The sequence below is a fragment of the Aquila chrysaetos genome, chromosome 13 (genome assembly GCF_900496995.4).
Source record: "Aquila chrysaetos chrysaetos chromosome 13, bAquChr1.4, whole genome shotgun sequence".
Classification (NCBI taxonomy): Eukaryota; Metazoa; Chordata; class Aves; order Accipitriformes; family Accipitridae; genus Aquila; species Aquila chrysaetos.
In genome coordinates this window covers 26,557,062-26,576,725 of record NC_044016.1, presented here as the reverse complement: position 1 = coordinate 26,576,725, position 19,664 = coordinate 26,557,062, and the positions used below count along the sequence as shown (strand labels likewise).

Genomic DNA, 19,664 nt, shown 5'->3' with positions numbered 1-19,664 from the left:
CTGGAGGGACGGAGCTGTTCCACGCGCAAAATGGGAGCGCAGGGTGCGGAGCTCAGCAGCCAAGAGGAGTTTTAGCTGAGAAAGAGGGGCTAAACATCTAACACCTAAACATCGACAGCCAGAAATTATAGTGGAAGCCAGAATACCCCTGGGGCGGTACGTCCTCCTTCCCACAGCACCTTCGTCTCAAGGGCCCATCCACAGCCTGTTGTGAACTGCACCTTTTTTTAACCTGCTGCAAAAGGGCAGCAGTTGTCTGTGTAAAATTGAATCTGCACCTCAGGTTAGCTGCTGGGAGAAAGAGTGCATCTTTTCTCTTGTTGACGGTTTTAGCAGCTGGAATTTTGTTTTGCTATTGCTTGGCAAGGTTATACATAAGGTTACTTTAGAAGGTTATACATGAGGTTACCTTGCGAGGTTATACGCCAAGGTTACACCACCACACATCTAAAGTGTTTGCAGCCTTAGAAGTGGCCACGCGTTCACCAGCACCCGCACGTGGGTGATCTGCAGGCCCCAAAGCTTCAAACGCTCTGGTAACGCCTGCTCCAATTCCCACCCTGTTCCCGTGGAAGAGACGCATAAAATGGCGGTGCCGCGGGGCGCTGCCCGCACGGCCCCGGCACACACTGCCCTGCCACTGGAAACGAAGAGCCGTAACGCACGCGTGTGTCACGCTCGGCAGACAACGGGGCGGCCTGCCGGAGCCCTGCAGCCGGGAAAGCGCGGCGGCGCCTGCTCCGGCCCGGGCCTAGGGCCCGCCCGACCCGAGGGGCCTCAGCGGCGGGCCCGGCAGCCCCCGCCGGCACCCTCCGGCCAGCTCACCGACCCCAGACGCCTCCCCGGGACGGAGACGGGAAAAGGCTCGTCCCAGCGCACGGCCACGGCCGCCTCGCCCTCGCCCCGGCCCGTGGAGAAGTGCGTCCCCCGCCGCCGCCCCGGGGCCCCGCGCAGCCGGCGGGCGGAGCGGCGCCGGGCAGGCCGGGAGCCGCGCTGCGCGCCGGGAGCCGTAGTCCGCGCTGGCCGCCGTAGTCCGCGCCGGCCCGCGCCTCGCGGAGGATGGGGGCGGGCCCCAGCGGCTCCATTTTGCGCCCATTGGCGGGGCTGCCAGCCCGTCCCGCGGGCCCGGCGGCGGCGCCGGCGCCAGCGCCAGGCTAGGGCGCGATCCGCTGCCCGCGCCTCTCCCCCGCCCGCGCCTCGCCTTCCCCCTCCCTTCCCGCCTCTCCCCTCCCGCCGCCGCCGCCACCGGCACCGCCATCGCTACCGGGGTGGGGCCCGCGCCCGCTCCCCCCCGCCCCCGCCGCCGGCCGCCGGCCGAGCGCGTCTCCCGGGGGCGAGGCCCCGTCCCTCAGCGGCGGCGGCTCCATGGTGCCCGCCGCCCCCCCCCCGCCCCGCAGCAACAGGCAGGACGAGGAGGAAGCGGCCCCCGGGGGTCCCCACCGGCCCGCCGCCGGCCTGAGCAGCGCCGCCGCCGCCGCAGCGGGAGCGACCGAGCGGGCGGGGGGCGCCCGCGGGCCGCCGGCGATGGCGAACCAGCTGGTGATCCTCAACGTCTACGACATGGTGAGCGCCCGGCCCGGCGCCAGGGGCCCGCCGCGGCGGACAGGCCCGGCCCGGGGCCGTGGGAGGCGGCGCGGCCCCGCGCTCTGTGGCGGCGGGCGCGGGCGGGGTCCCGGCCCCCCCCCCCCCTCACGGGAGGGGCGCGGGGGCCCGCGGGGGGGGACGGGGGCAGCGGGGAAACTTTTGGTGCCCTTCCGCTGCCTGTCCCCGCGCGAGGTGGCTCCGTGGGCTGCCGCCCGGGGGGGCCGGGGAGCAGGAGAAATAACGAACCCGCGGCGGCGGGGGGGGGGGGGGCGGTAATTTGGGTGGGAGGTCTGTCTGTGCCTGCAGATCGTCTGTGACCTGCAGCAGAAGTTTGGTGCGGTGCCGGACCGGGTCTGTCAGCGACGGGTGGATCCGCTCCCTCTCTCGGGGGAAACTCTTCCCCTGCCGCGAACGAGCAGCCAAACGTGAATGAATGTTCTTCTTCCTCGGTTACTGCCCCCCGCGCTCGGGGGGGGGCTGCCTTTCCTGCTCCTGAAAGCCATGAGCGTGGCCGATTTTCCAGCAGGATGGCAGCTGGGGATAACCACTGCCTCTGTAGGGATAAGAGTTTTTTTTTTCTAGCCCGGAATTTTTGAACAGTTTTGGTACGGCTGCAACTTGGTAGGAATAAAGGAATTGCTCCCGCTTGGTTTGCAGTCCTATGAGCTCACCTTCCCTCCCTTCTGGGTAATCTTTCTGTGACACCTACAGCAACTGTTGTATTGTCTTATGTTCAGCTGGAAGCCGCTCAAATGCCATGGTAACAAATGAGGTGTAAGTACCTGCATAGAACAGGAGGTGCGGATAAGTAATGTTAAGAAAATATTATCCTATCCGCTAATGCATTTCAATCGCTGGAAATCGGAACAAGTAGCACTAGTTCTCTGACCACGTTTTGAGTGTACTGATAGAGGGACGGTAAGATTGACAGCTAGCTTCAGGTAACTGTGTTTGTGTTACTTAGCTTATTTGGATAGGCTTTCATACCACCACCACCATTTTAAAGTGAACTTTTGGTGTTTTAAAAGGCTGAAGGTGTGTAGTGTAGAGTCAATGACTGCTGGCAGAGAGAGAATGCAGCTTGTTTGCTTGGGAATACTCAGGCTCAAATGCTAGAATATTTAATAGCAATCAATAGGGAGCTATCTGGCTTGAAATTAAAATTATATATGTGATTATATGAACTAGTCTGATTCTTGTCATTATTTTCTTTCACCCTAATACTTACCATAGAAATCAATGTCCCTGTCAAAGGATTTTATTCCCCCCCCCCCTTCTGTGTCCAAGTTCTGTCTCCAGTGAATATAACCTGTTACTTCTACTTTGTTTTTCCATCATTGTAGAGAAGGAGGGGAGACTGCAGACAGGAGCAGCCTAGTCACTAATTTTTCTGAGAGGGGAAAAAAAAATGGGGTCTTTGCTCACCTGGTTGAGCTCATACATGATGCTGATATGACAAAAAGTCAGTGTGCGTTATTTTTACTAGACTTAAGGAGGGAAGGATACTCTGTCACATGCATATGTATGACTTCTTTGGAGTACGGTTCAAAAATATACATTGGAGAAGCTCTTTTAGCATGAAAAGAGAAGGTTTTACATTTATTAACTATAAATATTTGTACAGAGGAAGAAGTAGGACTTCAGTTTCAGGACTCTTACGTAAGGTAGTATCTTTGAAGTCAAGGCTTGACACGCTTCTGACTCACTAAGATGGAAGACCCAGCGTTCTCACGAAGACTTGCTTAGCTGTGCAAAGTGTCACCTGGGCCCAGTTCACAGGCAGGCTGTGAAAACTTAGCAGAACGGACTGTCTCCTGTGTAAGTGCCTGCTTGGAAAGTAATGCCATGGCCTCTGTGAGAAACTCCATTCTCACTGTGACGATAGCATTGGTGGGGTGTGACTTAGGAAGCCTTTTCTTTTTCTCTTGTGATAGTCTACTCTTTGATTCACATGGTTCTCCTTCCATCTCTTACTCTTTAGATTTCTTTGCTGCAACCCATATCCTCTTTTCTTTTTCCTCCAGAGTTGAATTGCTGCGATCAGTTTTATTCCAGCCATCCTAGGAAGGCTGACAGTTGACAGGAGGGGAGGGGAAAAAAAAGCAACAGGAAGGTTGTGCTCATAAAAACTAATGTCATACTTTTCCTTAGGACTTGTTGGGGACTGATAGTTGTCCTGTTGTCATTAGTGGAGCTCTGCCTACGTCAAGAAGTAGCATAGTCTCTAAAGCCACCATCTGTGGAAAGAACTTAATCTTCAGATGAAGCAAGCAAGCACATTTATTTGCAGATGTTTGATCACATGTAGGGGTGGCTTTTTGTGCATTGGTCTGCAGTTGTGGTATTTGTTGAAGCTGTACATCACCAGAAATTATACATAGTGTAAGCTGAGACCACTAAGCAGAATATTTCTATATCCTACTTCAGCTGTGTTTGTTTTATAACGATGTCTACATTACTTGACCATTAGAGAAACAGACTTATTTTAAACTGCAAAGAAAAACTGAGGTTCTAACAGTGTCTGAAAGGCAGGAGGTACACTGACAGTGTCTTGAACTCTTTCGCTAAATAATGTCTCAGGCCATTTTAAACTTGTTTGAAGCAGGAGCTTAAACTAAAGCCTCACTTTCATGTTGCATAGCAGTTACATTACTGCATGTAGACAGCCTGTGGAAATCAAGGATACTGCGTTGTTTGGGGGCACTAAGTGGGGGAGAGAAGGGAAGAGTCTCATAATAGCTATTTTGAAGTTCTGTTTATTCATCAAATCCCGCCAACTGTGTTTTGAGGCACTAGCAGGTTTACTTTTTGCTTCTGACATTTTGTGCCACTTGGAGGTAGCTTTGGGGTTTTTTGTGGTTTAGGTTTGGGACTGGGGTTTGTTGTTTCTCTTTTGGAACACGAGGCCACTGTTAGTCACCTGGTTGACAGAATCAACACTACTATAATTGCAACAGTCATATGAACAGCTGTATTTTAACCTGAGTACTAACTGTAGCTTCATTTCCCAGATGGCTGTTTAGGCATGCAGGGGAATACTAGGTCACCTTGCTACTGTTGAAATTCCTTACAGGACTGAGTCGGTTGGTTTTGGAGCATATACCCTTCCATTGTCCTTAACTCCCGAAAGAGCAAAAATCTTCAATAAAACCAAAGGGCGAGGAGGGGTGTGTGTGTTGTACAAGAAAGTGGACTTTCAAGTACTGGTAACTTTAGGAGAGAGAGAAGCCTAAGGGCATGTTTATGTGCTGCAGTTCATGCCTTTGAAAATCTTCTATGATCGTTAAAAGGGTAGGGTGAAGACTTTGATACATTGTGTTTTGAGAACTGGAGCACTATATAGTTTCATTTTAACTAACTGCTATTTTTAGGAGTCTAGCTTTATTTTGTGCCCAAAGTAGCATCCTGTTTTTTCCCTTGTCAAATAAGGCTATAACAATCTAAGGTATGAACATAAATGAAAGCTCTGAAGAAAGTAACGAAGAAGATATTTTTGAAGCACTGGGATTAATGTTTTTCTTTCATTTCAGTGACGTGACTTTATTGTGCACATAGAAAAATACTTCTCTAATATTTCTACTCTGATAGTTGCATTAAATATGAATTCCTGTTTTACAAGACCGACTTAATGCAAAATACTGAGGATATGGATTTGTGCTTCTTCTATACATTCTACTATGACAAAATTCATATCAAGACTAAATGGAGGGAATCTAGTTTGTGTAATGGAAGCAAGGATGTAGCTTTTGGGATCAGTTTGGGATTCCAGAACTGACAGCATGTTACTGAACCAGCGAGCTACGTAGATGTCATTTAATTTACAGTCTTTATTTGTAAGTAATTTATAATCTTTTCAGCTGTAGCCAAATTCAGCATACTTTTAAGTTGCATTTGTCCTGCATTTCTTTCTTCGGTGAGATAAGGCATTTTGTTCAATGAGAAAATGTGACCAACCTTCCAAGAGCTGATCCAGATTAAGTAATAATTAGATATAATTACTGTTCCTAGGGGGAAAGTAATTTTGCCTTATTGAAATTCTTTTATCTTCAATTAACCTACTCTGTTCTTACTGGAAATATTAAGTGAAGTGCCAGCTTGCTTTAGGCACTTCTTCCAAAGCTGCTAACATTTGTTTAATTTGCCACCAGTGCTCAGTTTTTGTAGTCTAGTGAGCCCCGTGTATTTAGCTGGCACCAGTAAGGAGGAGTGCATACTTGAATAGCACTGGACCTGCTGAACACCTTGTTGGAGCAGCTTTCCATCCCATTTGTCTGCTTTTGTACAGATCGATGAGGAGGGTTGGTGACCTGCTTTTCTGTCCTCTCCCTATACCTTGCATTAGGTTTCATGGGGTTGTGGGAGGGGAGTACTGTGAATAATTTTTTTCTCTTTTTCTGCTTAGTAACAAACTAGGCTTTATTACTTTTACTGCTTATGGGACATCTTGTGTAACTTTTGTTCCATTTTCAGAGAGCAGTGATAACCTTGCTTGGCATTAGCAGATCTGATGCGTTATGTGATGTGTAGGTTACTTGGAAGTCAGAGGCCGGACCCAGAGTTTTCTGGCCGAAAGGGTGTCCGGGAGAGGAAAGACTACTAGAGCACCAGGGACCCTGTCTAGCTCTGTTCTAGATTAGGTTCGTTTGAATACACCTTCTCATTAGGCAAACATACTTTCTTCCTGTGCTGACAAAACTGTGTGTTGAATGTGCCTACGGTTTTGCCTATAAATATAAACCTAAAACTATTTTTAAATGGTCAGCTGGTAAAGTGTGGGATAGGACTGGCTTCAGAACTGAAACAGTTTTATGTTGAAGTAGCTCTTCCATTTTCCTGGGAGCTTTGATTTCACTTCAATGAACAGCATCCATTTTTTTTATGCTCACAAACCCATTAAGTTAGTTGGGTAGTCTTAACATCATTTTCCTTCCTTCCTGTCATCTTGTTTTCTCCCTGTTTTATGTCCTTCTATGCAGAGTAAATCTAACACACTATATTTCTGGATGTAGCTTGGTCATACGAACTAGGTCTCTGCTCTTTTCTGGGGGGGGAGGAAGGAAAGAACTGCTAAGGCCTTTAAATAGACTAAGGTGATTAATATAGTCATCCATACCCCTCTAGCTAACATAGCAATGCATTGACAAAGCCAGAAATTAAATCAAAGGGTAAAGTTTAGTCTTAAGCAAAATTTATCTACAGATCTCAATGAGCCTTAACTTTAAATAAATATAAGGAGTAAAATCTGTCTTCTGTTAATTCATGTTGACAAAATTTCCCCCAGCTGGCTTGTCTATAGAACAGAACATCAAATCCTCAGCATCTTGTTATCCAGATAGTCATTTGTGTCCTGTGCCTGCTAGCACAATTGTGACTTTTAGGCTGGAAAAATCACGTGCTGATGTTTGGCAACTGCTGGTAACTTAATTTGGGGACCATTTATTTTAGATTTGACGATACTTGGAATAAGGATGACTGTAAAAGCCAAATACATCCATATCTTACACCTGAAATTCTCTAACTTTTGACGTGACTTGCTCTTTTTGCCATTTAACTTATCTTGATTTTCATGAATAGCTTCTCAGTCCAAAGTCTAGTGTATCATTTTTATTGGGAGAAAACTAGCTTTCAGAAATGCATGTAATATGCCATAATGTTTGAAAGGGCCCTGTAAATTATGCACTAACTCCAGCTAGCACATCTTAACAAAGTGTGACACCTGTAACCTTCTGCATTTTTATCATCAGTTGTTCTGTTTTAATAGTGACTTCACATCAGAAAGCACTTATGTCAACAGGTTGTGTGAAGAAGACAGCTTCTTTTTCTTCCTGTTTGCTAAACAAATATTAATTTTCTGGGGGTATTACCTCAGTTTGTATCCTGCCTGCCAGCTGACTTTTTGAAGTCTGCTTTGTAGAAGCTTGCAGTAGTGCCCTTTAGGATCAGATGACCTGGGAGGAAGTATCCCACTACTGGTGTAACTGACAAAATAATGTTTTCCTTGTATTTTTGAGAGGTTTTTCTGGCTAGCCAATCTCAGTTTTAAGAACACAACTGAAGCTTTTTTTTTTTTTTTTTTTTTAGCCTTTGTTTGAGGTTCCTTTTTAAATTATGTGTCACTTGGAAAATTTTTACTGGTTGGAGACTGGTGTTTTGAGGGTGATGATGTAGCCAAGGAAAGACAGTAATTTTGAGGTTTTCCCTTTCTAGAACTCTGTGCATCTTTAAGGTCTTGAGGGTAATAGTTAGCTCCTGATAGGCACTCGCTGCTGCTGCTGCTTTTGAAAAAGAAAAGAGAAAGCACTAAGGGAAGGGCGTTTTTTCCTTTCCTTTTTTCTTTCCTTTTTTTTTCTTTTTTTTTCTTTTTTTAGATTATAATTTCCTGCTTTCCTTTTGCAATGCAGCTATTATCTGCTGGCTACAATAGAAGTGATATATTGGAAACAGGTGTTAGACCTATGCAAAAGATTTACACCTGAGGTATGGAGACAAACATCAGGAGCCTGGAGAGAGCTTAGTCTCTTGTATGGTGACCACTAATTGAGTACTCAAAGACAAAATATACTAGGTAATTTCAGTCCATACCTCTGAGTGTGTCTTGTGCTCAGCTGGTCATAAGTAAAAGTGTGGTCATTACTGTAAATGACAGCTGGTGTGTGTATATTAATGTATTCCACTTAATGGAAAACTTTACAACCTGTAACTTGTTGACAGATCAAAAGTAGATTTCTCCCAGGTATGGTCTCCTTGGTTGACAGACATTGACAGTGCTAAAACACTGGAGTAGAACCTAATGGAATTAATTCACTGTGTACAGTTGGGGAATTTTAACAGCATGTTCTGTTCCTGTAAAATGGGTTGTGCAGTTTCACTTTGTGGTAGGGTTTTATGCTTTTGATGTGGGGGACAAATACATGTCAGTCTGCTGTCAGAAGACAAATCTGTATTGGAAACTAAATAGAGTATTTTTTTGTTTTCGTATTTTCTTTTAGTATTGGATGAATGAATATACTTCTTCCCTTGGAATTGGAGTGTTCCATTCAGGTATAGAGGTGTACGGCCGAGGTACGTACAAGAAAAACATAACTTACTCTTTGTTCCAGTAATGCTGTTATTTAAAAAACATTTTTCAGGTAGTGAGGGAAGTCTGGCTCCTGAAACCTGTTCATCAGTGTTCTCTTAAAGTTCTCATCTCTTCTGCCTCTGGAAAAAACCTTGGATATGAATAATCTGGTAGTTATCTTGCATTCTTGTATAAAGCTATGCAACTATCAAAAAGTGTGCAATTTATTCACCTAGACATAGAAATCTTTATTTTAGGTTTTGAAATACCTGTTGTTAAAACAAATGTGTGCATCATCTAAGCACAGTTGAATCATGTTGTATTCTGCCAGCACTTAGTGCAAGGAGTTAATTTTTAACTACAGAAACAATAGCCTGTTGCAGATAGGCTCCTAAAAGTGTGTGATGCTCAGGAAAAATTGTCTATTCCTTATTGGTAGGTTGGTTTGTTTTAAAGAGACAGTTTCTTCAAAATGTGTCTCGTACATTCTGTTTACAAATGATACTCTTGTGATAAATACAGCAATACATTCTGATTTTGCTAAATAGGTTCTACTTTGGGGAAGCAGCTTCCTGATCTGTTCAGGCCACTTTGAATCCCCTTTGCTGCCAGAAGGTGTTTCTGAGCATGCTGTAGCACAGACTCAGGTCTGAGGTGTTCCTGCCTAGCAGTGTAATGACACTCTGAGGTGATGGTGTTGCTCAAAGTAGTCCATTTAAAGAAGAAAAATCTACTTCAGTTCTCTTTTTGGAATGTGTTTAGAGGTGAGGAGAAGCAGCAAAAAGTGTGGCATGCGATCAGAACACCACATTGCACAAAGTTATCTTAAACTATAGATGTTTCAGCTTACTAGAATGGTCACAATGTAGCTGGGTTTGCAGGTGTTATCAAAGCAACAAATTGACAAAATACAATGCGTATTGTTAAAACATTTTTGGATTTCTCTTAATCCAAACCAGAAAGACCTGACTCTTACTAGTGCTGTGCCTGAAACCCAGTTCTTGAGCTGTGCCAAATACGTGTCTCCCTTCCTGTTCAGATTATAACAGCTTTCTCATATAGCAGGTCATACCCCTGCTAGAACAATGACTTGCATTTTTCAAAGTACATCAAACTTTATTTATTAACCTGTTGTAAAAAAGATTATCCACAAAACTGAATGCTGGACTTGGATGATGTGTTACGAGTTTTGAGGAAAGGAAGCGTGAAGTCATGCTTAAAAGCTTTTTATTGCACTCTGGGTGTGGCATGTTGTGTTATCTTACAGACACAGAAGGAAGCTAAAGCACGCCATTGTATTTTCACGTACTGTAAGTGCTTATGCCAGCAGATGCTACGTGCAGGCTTCAGACGCATGCACTGGTTTGCTTTCTTGTTATAGTAAAGAACTTGGGACAGTTGAACTCTTACAAATCAAGAAATTAAAAAAACCTATTGGGCCACTACTTGCAGCCACACTTAGAGCTGTCGTGCACACTGAACAGAAGCACCATCAGACCTTTGAGGATGCAGTACTTTGAATCCCTAATCTATAAATATGTAAGTGGACTTTTAAAGACAAGCAGGTGTAAAGAACACTGGTAGGATTTACAATTTAACTTGTAAATCCTCACTTATACAATGAAAACAATATATACTTACTGTAAAGTTATTCAAGTTAAACCTGTACACTGATGCAGGAAATTTCCTGTTAGTTTTCACTTAGGCTGACTAGTAACTAACAAAACTATTCATTTCCAGCTCCTTGCATTTGTTACCCATGTAAATAAGATGTCTGGTTTCTGGCTTTAGGTCTTTGTGAAGTGATGTAGTCAGTGAGGTCTGCTGTTCTTTACTGTCATTTTATGCTGTTTTTGTTAAATCTGAGCTTTCTCTTTCAGAATTTGCCTATGGTGGTCATCCATACCCTTTTTCTGGAATATTTGAAATTTCACCAGGAAATGCTTCTGAGCTAGGAGAAACGTTTAAATTTAAGTAAGGGAGATACCTATTTTCTTGCTTTTGAGAAGGCATATTTAAAAGACAACTTGTTGCATTTATTTTTGAGAATAGATGTGTTGAATGATACTACAGGATTTCTGACTTTTGGAGAAATTAGTGTGTTTACTTAGAAATGAAAGATGGACAGAGGTGATGAGAGTGAAGTGTCTACAGCAAAGAACATTATTTTTAGCATACCATTAAATTCCTTAAATGTGTACAAATTATGTTGACTTGTGGGTAGCTTTCGTTATTCGTACAGTATATACAACGGGGTAACTTTTTCAAGATAGTGAAATTTTTATTCAAAGAAGAAGCTGAAAAATGTTGCTCTGCAAGGTTTCCTCATGTCTCTTTTCCACTTTCTCAGTGTGATTGCCTTGACTGTTCCCTGTGTTACAAGCCCTTACCTGTTCTCAGCTGTCTCTTAGAAACAGTTTCCTTTGGGGAGCAGGGGAAATTTGCATCCAGTGTTTGTCAGAATTAAGTTGCAAAGAACTTGTGAGCTACAGGTGGACAATCGGCAAGGAAATAATCTCTCATGGTAAAGATGAAAGTGGTGCTGTAAAATGGAATAGAAAGAATCTATGTTATTCTTGGAGGGCAGAAAGATCTTGCCACAGTAGGGTGATTTTTGAGCAATGTATGAACAGTAATCCACCTATATCATGGAAGCCTGATCACCACCTATTTTCTCTGTTTCTCTTCTAGAGAGGCTGTGGTCCTAGGCAGTACTGACTTTATGGAAGATGACATAGAAAAAATAGTAGAAGAGCTTGGAAAAGAATTCAAAGGAAATGCTTATCACCTAATGCACAAAAACTGCAATCACTTTTCTTCAGCTTTATCTGAGGTAAACAAACTTGAAGGTCTACAGAAAGGTCCTTCCCAGGTGGCTACAGAGCATCATCTCCTTCCTGTCCTTTGGAATGTTTGGCCTAACTTCCAACTTCCTACCTCTGTTACCTTGGGCAAATGTCACCGTTTTTCCGGTTTTATTTGTGCTTATGTCCAAAGCATAAGATTTTGCTGCCAAAAACGCTAAATATTGTTGTCATACATAGTTTGCGTTTGAGCAAGGGTGCATTCCTAATTGAGAGACCTAGTAAATTAAGTATTAACAGGATTTCAAAATCATTTCAGATGCTTCCGAGATCACTACTGAAGATAGAACCATGTGTTATTTTTATCAGTATTTCCCCACAGAGTCATCACACTGAAAAGAATTTTTGAAGTTATGACCTACTGTTAAAGAATAACAAAGGCATTGAAGTTTCACAGACAATGTTAATCTTCTGCTTGAGAGGCTTTTGTCAAGTTACTGCTCTGCTAGCACCTGCATCCTGGTCATGTAGATACCTGAGTGGTCATGCAGAGTGTCTGACTGTGGAGTTGAATGAGCTTTGCTTTTTCCCTTCAGCTGTATTTTAACATGATAAGTTTGCCAATATGATTGAATGCCTGGTCACTCACATGTGTATCAACACAAGGGAAGGGTCAGGAACAAGTAACCCAGGACAAAGAGGGGAATAGCAGTTGTGATTTTATTGGTGGTTAGCAATCTGTGCTTGTGAGAACTTATTCTAATGTTCCATTGAAGCACTTCAAAAAAGGGATGGCTATTTTTTCCCTGATGAACTTCCATAAAATTTAATTGTTCTTTTTTTTCAAAATAGTTAATGGCACACTTATTGCATAGCCTGTGTTTTGTGTAGACTGTTTGATCTTCCAGTGGTACTGGAAAATTTTATTGAGATGATGATTCATGTTTAGTGCTGGTACAAGTAGGGTGAGACACTGACAAAGCTGCAGTTGGCATGAAATCTGGCCTATATGGCCAGGTTTTTGCCATACTCTTCAACCACATGGTCATGTTGTTTCTGTTTTATGTCTTGTCCTATTTAGTGTTCAAATTGACTATGAAAACCGGGATATAAATACAAGTTAAATGCTGCTCAGTCACAGCAGACTAATGCTCCCGTTAGCTGTGATTTTCTCCAGATTTGCACTGGAGTAAGTAATATCAGAAGTGAATATGGAGGTAGTGAGTAAAACAGCTCGCTTCTTGAATAGTGATAACAAAACCATTTAATGACTGATGTACAGTAAAAACAAGTATTTAATGCAGCTTTATATATTTTTGAGGAGTTGAAACCAGCTTTGCATTGTATAGCTTCTCTTGTTCCAGTGAACTGAAGCGTGTGCTTGGCCTGTGTGCTGTAAGATGGTGATGTCTTGTGTGAAGTCATCAGAGACTGTCATGGTAAATAGCCTCAGCTGTACACGTAACTGTAGTATGGACACTGTCTTTTTGACCACTTGATTTCAGGATGCGTTTTTGTAATAGTGATATTTCTCCTGCAATTTCTGTTTCTGAGGACTTAGTGGTGAATAGAAGGCATACCTTAACTCGTTTCTGTGCCTTTTATAGAAGCTGTTCAAAAAGAGTGAGGTGGTTAGGCTTTTTAGGACTTCTAGAAAAAGAGTAGAACCATGTGTGAAACTCTCACAGTGGAAAACAAGTCTCCTTGTGTGACTTGGGATGCTGCTTTTACGGATGGAGAAAGTTGTCTTAGTGCAGCTAACTTGAGTGCTTCTTGACTTGCATTTGTGATACGTAAATCATAAGGCTGCTTGCAGTCTTTGCTTTTTATTTACAGTACTGTAGTTTTGTTACTGCTGAATCCAGAAGACAAATTAATCCTTTCTTTTCCCTTCTCCCCCTAGATTCTGTGTGGAAAAGAGATTCCACGATGGGTGAATCGCCTTGCCTACTTCAGCTCTTGTATACCGTTTCTCCAGAGCTGTCTGCCAAAGGAGTGGCTAACTCCTGCAGCCCTCCAGTCTAGTGTTAGCCAGGAGCTACACGATGAGCTGGAGGAAGCTGAGGATGCAGCAGCATCAGCTTCTTTGGCAAGCTCAGCATCTGGGTCTAGAACTGGACGCCACACCAAATTATAAGTCCTCCTCCAAAGTAACAAATGGTTTGAAATACTTCAGTTTAATCTCTCCAGCAATTGACTTCCTGACAGAACATGAGAGCTGACTCTAGAACATTGTTTTTATATGCAAAAAAGGCTCTCATCAGCCCCTGTTTCAGCTCAGGATTATTTATGTAGTGAAAAGAATTGCTGGGAGGAAAGGGAAGGATTTTGTGTAAAGCCACCCTTTTCATTTTCACCTGTTTGGTAGACCTGGGTTAACTTAACATCTTGTATAAAGCAGAACTTAAATTATTTGTTTACAGTATTGTGTACTGCTGTTTACAAGTCCTCTAAGGACTCCTGCCACCATGGAAGAAGAGAGAAATTGAGTTTTATTTAACTGTTGTTATAACTCAAAAGCAGTGGTATGATGCCCTAGATGAACTCTCCCCTCTGTTTTCAAGATTTAAGGCAGGTGAACGTTAACTTTCTGAGAAATGCCAGAAACTGCTGAATACTATATATGCGAACAGGGTACTGTGCACTTAAAGTGGCTGATGTAAACAGGTAGATTCCAGGATGTAGGGAGACTGGTTTTGTCTAAGATCTGTTACTAGCAGTATGACCTCTACATTAATGAAACTGTGGATTTTTGCACATATGAAGGGAAATTTCTTTCTCATTACAATGCACATTGATACCTTTTTTTTTTTTTTTTTTTTTTTTTTTTTTTTTTTTAACTCAGCCATGTAGTTTGCATCCTATCTTCTGTCTGTATTTACAGTCTACTTCAGCCAGGATTTAGAGATGTGAATATCATCTGTTAGAAGCATCAACAATTTTTTCACTGTTTGCTTTACTTGATTTCAAACTTGCATATAAATGTTAATGCTTGTATTCTTTTTTTCATTTCGTATAGTTTGGAATAGTGTAATACAAGCCATTTATGGTTGGGGAATGGCCTTGCTTTTCTGCTGCTGATTTTGCTTCATTTGAGTTTGTAAACATTAGTGTCCTTTTCTTTGAGCTATAAATTACTGCCCAGTTGTGCATATCTGCACAAATTATAGAGAAATCCTAATTTATTTTCCCACAGTCTCTATCTGTGGCATTAACTTTCTTGTCAGATGTAATGAAGAAAAACCTGAAAATTGCTTATGCACCTGCTTGTTTACACAGCAGAACCCACTAATCTGCACACATAATTATATCTGAAGGTAAGAGATATTATTTTCTAAAACACAGAAGTATGTTTGCTGGTAGATTATAATTAGAGCTAAATTATAATTAGTGATCAGAATATATAATGGAATGCCTTATTCTTGTTCACTTACCAAGAGAATTAATGGTTCTTCCAGTCATTAGTGTAAATTAGTGAGGTTCTATTGTGCACATAAGGATACAGTAGCACAAACATGAGGGAGGTGAGCTTGTGTATTTTGTAAGACTTGCTGCCTTAAACTAACAAAAACCATACCATCTGTAAACTGATCAGCTCACAAAGAAGTGTGCATTACTAGAAGTATAAATGATTCTTACAAGCTTTATTTTCAGTCTGTTGCTGGGTTTAGTTTTTCCATTAAGTGAAATACTGACTCTACGGTTTCTGCTGTTTAAAAGAAAAAAGTCCTCTTAGGAGGCAAGAATGCTTCATGTTATGAGTGCTTCTAGCCATGGGTAGTCAGTGCCATTGAAACCCACAGGAAGGTGCAGTAGGCTGTATCGTAGTAAGAATTCTTATGGTTGCCAGCTCTGACTCATGTTAGAAACAAGTGGAAGTTTTTCTGCTGGCAGTTGGGTTGAATCCTTTGTCAGACAGTCTTTAAGTTTTCACTCATCTTCTGTGATGCAGTGTAGGTACAGAGAAACACACACTCAATTCTGGGGGAAAAAAATCAAGTGAGACTCTTTCTGGAAAGAGCGGGATTAACAGTAGAAGTCTTTTTAACTGTAGTTTGGTACATGTTTTAATAATCTCTTCTACCAAGTGGGAAACGCTTAAGACTGACAAGTCTACTACTAACTACATTCTCTGGTCTCCAGAAGCTGGACATACTGACTCTACCTGTTGAGTGCTTTTTTCACTTGAATCTCTGAATTTGAGTTCTCCTTTCTTTTTTTCCTGTAGTGAAAATGAATATGGTGGTCTCCAGTCAACTCTCAAGCATTACAGAACTGAATCTCACACTACTTACAGCTAAGACAACAGGCTGCAGACAGGTTATTTTGTCTCTGCTGTGCAGCTGTGGTAGTAATGTGACTAAGTCTCTTGGCCAAGGCAGGTCCTTTATTTCAGCTCAGGGTTGAGGCCACTGATCTAGCAATGTACTGTAGCTTTTCCTAGGTTTTAGGGAAAATGAATAGAATGAATTTTCATTGCTACCTAACTTTTATGTACCAAAATCAGCTTTTTAGGCTTCTGATACATCCAGAGCGTTAGGTCAGAAATCTCTACACCTTCATTAACACACAACTACAGCATGTACAATGCAAAAACATGACAGATCACAGCACAGTTTTTATTTAGAAGTAAAACTAAGACTATTTTTTATAAAGCAGACTGGAAAGTTTGTAACAAAAATGTTCATTTTATTGGTAGCTGTACAGGTGAAAATACTGTCTTATGCGCCATAATTTTTTTTTGTTTGTTTCAAAACCATCCATTTGTAAATCCTGTGAGGAAACTGACACCTGAACCCTGAAGGCTGTTGGGTATTGTATCAAAGCAAGCGGTGCTGTAACTTCAATCGCGTGCTGTCAACTCAGCCTCCGCTGGATGCCTCCAAGAAGTCACCCTGCCAGTGGTTACTCCGATTTGTTAGCAATAGAGCAAGTTACCTTTCACCAGCATTACTGCCAAGCAGGGATTACTTTAGTCTACTAATGACTACACTGTGCTAGGACTAGAACACTCCAAAATGCTGTGAGAAAGCTGGACACCTGTGGAGTCTTTTCCATCAAAACGGGTAGAAAAATATCACTACTTCAGGGTTCTGCTCTGTTTACTTTCTCATTCTTGTTTAATTTTCTGTAAGATAGTACTTTTGATACGTATTATATTCTTTAACTCAAAGTCTTTTTATTTAAATGCCATTTTCTGTTCAGCAAGCCAAAAAATCCAATGTACTGTCAGTGTGCACCAGTAACTTCAGAGTGGCTTGGTAAAAACATAGTTGCATTACTTCTAAAATTTGCAATGCAATTCTGATCACTATTGATAGATGATAATTTTCACTGTTGGAAGTTGGTTACAAGCTGAATATTCACTGATGCATTTTTTGTAAACTTGTATTCAAGTTTACTGTACTACATAGTATTTGTATAAAATTCAAAGAATTTTGACTTTTGTTACCTGTACATGGCAACAAGTTGTCTAGCATCTGAAACTTAAATCCATCAGTTTATTAAAAATACTTTTATAAAAAAAGACAGTTGGCTGTGTGTGTTATTCCCCTGGTACCTACAGCTTGTTTTGTCAGTGCCACCCAACCTGATCTTTGGTTTTGAAAGATGCTTTCAAAGGATAGTAAAACTATCCAAGGGTTTCCTATAGTTAAGCTCTAGGCTATATTCTGACACGGGCATCTGGAGCTGCAGTTTGGTTTGTCTGAGGCATTATTAAGAGCCACTAGTTTTTAATAGACAAAATTCAAAATGTTTTCAGATTTGGTGTGCTAACTACAGCTATTGGGGTATAAACCACTTAGGATGCGCTTGGGATATGTTGCAGATATTGTGGGCCATGTTCTACAAATTTGCTTGAAAGCCCAGATCTGTAGTCTGGATTTGCACCAGACTAAGCAGCCACAAGGTGCATGGGGTCTGTAACGTCTGCGCCTTGCCCACTCCTTTGAGCAGAGCAGAAGTACCCAGGCTGTGGTGAAGTACCAGTGGCAATGCCAGCCTAAGCCACTGCTACTTGTGCTAAGGCATACCCGCTTCTGCAGCGGCAGTGCTGCTGGTGGCACAGCCCGGTGCTGACTCAGACTGGAGAAACTCCCCTGGCTGTTTAATTAAGAAGCTGCCAGGCTATTTCCCGGAGAGGGCAGGTGAGCGGTTGGGTTGCAGCCCGACAGCCCTGCACGGTTCTGCGGGGTGGTGGCACCTCTGCTCGAAGCTGTGGTTGCTCTGGGCAGCAGAGCTGGCTGCTCCTCACAGCCGCGCTGCCTGGGGGGCAGCTGCACGGCGAGCAAGCCGGCAAAGCGAGTTCCCCAAACATCCCCAAGCTTGGGCACAGAGCTGGCAGCAGCCCTTGGGGATGGGCTCTGCCAGCACCCAGTGGTGTTGGTGCTGGACTTTGCAAGCAAACGTAGATGAGCCCACGTGTTTTAACAGGATAGATACTTCTCCGCACGTTCAGGGCACTGATAAAATTGGAGTGCTGTCCTGTGGCTGTGCAAGCTGGTGCTGCCCTTCCCCTCTCACCCCACAGCTGGAAAGGGTATGTGTTTTACCACACTGTGCATGCTGAGCCTGGCATCTCCGTGTGCTCTGCCCATGAAGATTGGCTAGGACGTGACCTGTTGGAGAAGCTGCCAAGATACAGGTGTGTTCCCTTTTCCCACTGATCACTAGCAGAGCTGCAACAGAGTTTGAGGAACTTGTAACCTACTGAAACTTGACAAATTTGACAGAGTTCATCAGGTAAAACTAATAATGTGAGCTCCAGATAAACTCACTTGTGGCATCCAATGGCCAAGAGTGCCTATCCGCTTCTAGGAAGGTAATCAATACACAAAAAATATTATTGCATTGTTTCTTAATGGGTGAGTAGCTGAGTTTAACTGAACCGTTCTTGAAGAAAATAGAGATGTTTCAATTGAAATTTCATTTTCTAAAACCGTTTCTTCAGGCATGCAGCGTTTATGTGGCAAATTTGTCATTGGAACTGCTTCTCAATAAGCAAAGCTTTTTCACAGCTAAAGTCACCTTAGTCATATCACTCTCCCAAAATAAATGTTTTCTTTCACAGTGCTTTAGATAATGCAATGAAAAAGGCTGTTGGACAGTTCCTGACTTTCTCTGATACCCTTTGGTTTTATCTAAAGCAGATCATAAAAAAACTTCAAACTTTTCACTGTAACAACTTGTCAGGGGAGCCACGGCATTGCTTTGGGAAAGCAGCTATGCTCCACCGGCAACTGTGATTCCTGCTGTGCTAGAGTAGGAATCCTGTACTTCTCACATGATCTGGTCCACTAAAACTATTATAATGCAAACTAAACCAGGATCTAGCCATAAAGAAATGCAAGATTCCTGCACTGGTGCAGTTCTAGCTTGCTTTGGGGATGATAGAGGGCTACGTATATCTCCAGGTCTCCTTAGAGAGGGATGTTACTAACACCAGACCAGCTCTCCATCTGAGCAGCAGCCCAGGACAAGCAGAGCTAAGGTAACGCGGCTCCTTCTGCAGGTGGAAGATGGGTGGCCAGTGGTTCTCGTGTTCTTTTCAAAGTGGTTTGTCAATCCTGGAATCCTCAAAGCAGAAAGCCTGCTGCACTTGCTGATTACCTGCTGTGCTGCTTCTAGCCCGTGCAGTTGTGTGAAAGGAGAGGAGTCACTGCTAGTGTCTTATGAATGAAGCCAACAAAGGTGAAAGGGGGGCTTCACATGTGCCTCAAAGGGACGGTTCAAACTAGGCTCATGGGTTTCAACTATTACGGTTTCCTTTCAGGGAGCCTTTTTTACCTCTTTACCCCTTTCACCTTTACACAGCCTGAAACAAGGCACCCAAATACCAGACTTCAAGAAGCCACGACTGTGTTGCCGAGCCGCTCCTGCTGGGGCTCACCATAGCTTGGGAGGAAGGTTAGGAAGGGGTTCAAGCCGTCTCAGATGAGAAAAAAGCCTTTCCCGCAGCCATGATGCCAGCCTTGTCTTCTGCCCCAGGCGACTGTGGGGCAGCAGCGTGGGGGGGTCAGCTGCACCTTCTGTGGGGTTCCCATTTGGTCCCAGCGTGGCTGATGGCTGATACGGGTCTTCCTTTACAGTGAGATAAATGACGTGAATCGGACACCCCCCTGCCAAACAGGGCACAGACAGGTTTTTATCAGGCTCTAGCGAAACATGCCCAACTTCCAGCGCCAGGAAGGGGCGGCAGGGAGGAGGAGACCCTC

General features: G+C 43.4%; 1 protein-coding gene across 5 annotated transcripts; it reads left to right on the top strand.

Moving 5' to 3' along the window:
* Positions 1 to 1,119: 1,119 nt before the first annotated feature.
* DESI2 (desumoylating isopeptidase 2) lies at positions 1,120 to 16,975 on the top strand. 5 transcript variants are annotated; one of them, XR_005933866.1, is made up of 7 exons: positions 1,120 to 1,563; positions 2,167 to 2,271; positions 8,574 to 8,646; positions 10,525 to 10,618; positions 11,336 to 11,477; positions 13,352 to 14,765; positions 15,677 to 16,975. XR_005933866.1 is itself a non-coding variant. In XM_041128522.1 (6 exons), the coding sequence occupies exons 1-6, from the start codon at positions 1,366 to 1,368 to the stop codon at positions 13,583 to 13,585; spliced, it is 828 nt and encodes a 275-aa protein (XP_040984456.1). In that variant the 5' UTR covers positions 1,120 to 1,365; the 3' UTR covers positions 13,586 to 16,975. The 5 variants fall into 5 exon arrangements, 4 of the variants coding, with proteins under 4 accessions (XP_040984456.1, XP_040984454.1, XP_029891029.1 ...); XM_041128522.1 differs by having other exon boundaries at positions 2,185 to 2,271; positions 13,352 to 16,975; XM_041128520.1 differs by having other exon boundaries at positions 13,352 to 16,975.
* Positions 16,976 to 19,664: the final 2,689 nt, after the last annotated feature.

Excerpts from the sequence above, each read along its gene's own strand:
- DESI2 (XM_041128520.1), top strand. The coding sequence starts at position 1,366 with ATGGTGCCCGCCGCCCCCCCCCCGCCCCGCAGCAACAGGCAGGACGAG. Across the intron at positions 1,564-2,166 it reads TCCTCAACGTCTACGACATG|CCCGGAATTTTTGAACAGTT; the intron begins GTGAGCGCCCGG and ends TTTTTTTTCTAG. Across the intron at positions 10,619-11,335 it reads GGAGAAACGTTTAAATTTAA|AGAGGCTGTGGTCCTAGGCA; the intron begins GTAAGGGAGATA and ends TTTCTCTTCTAG.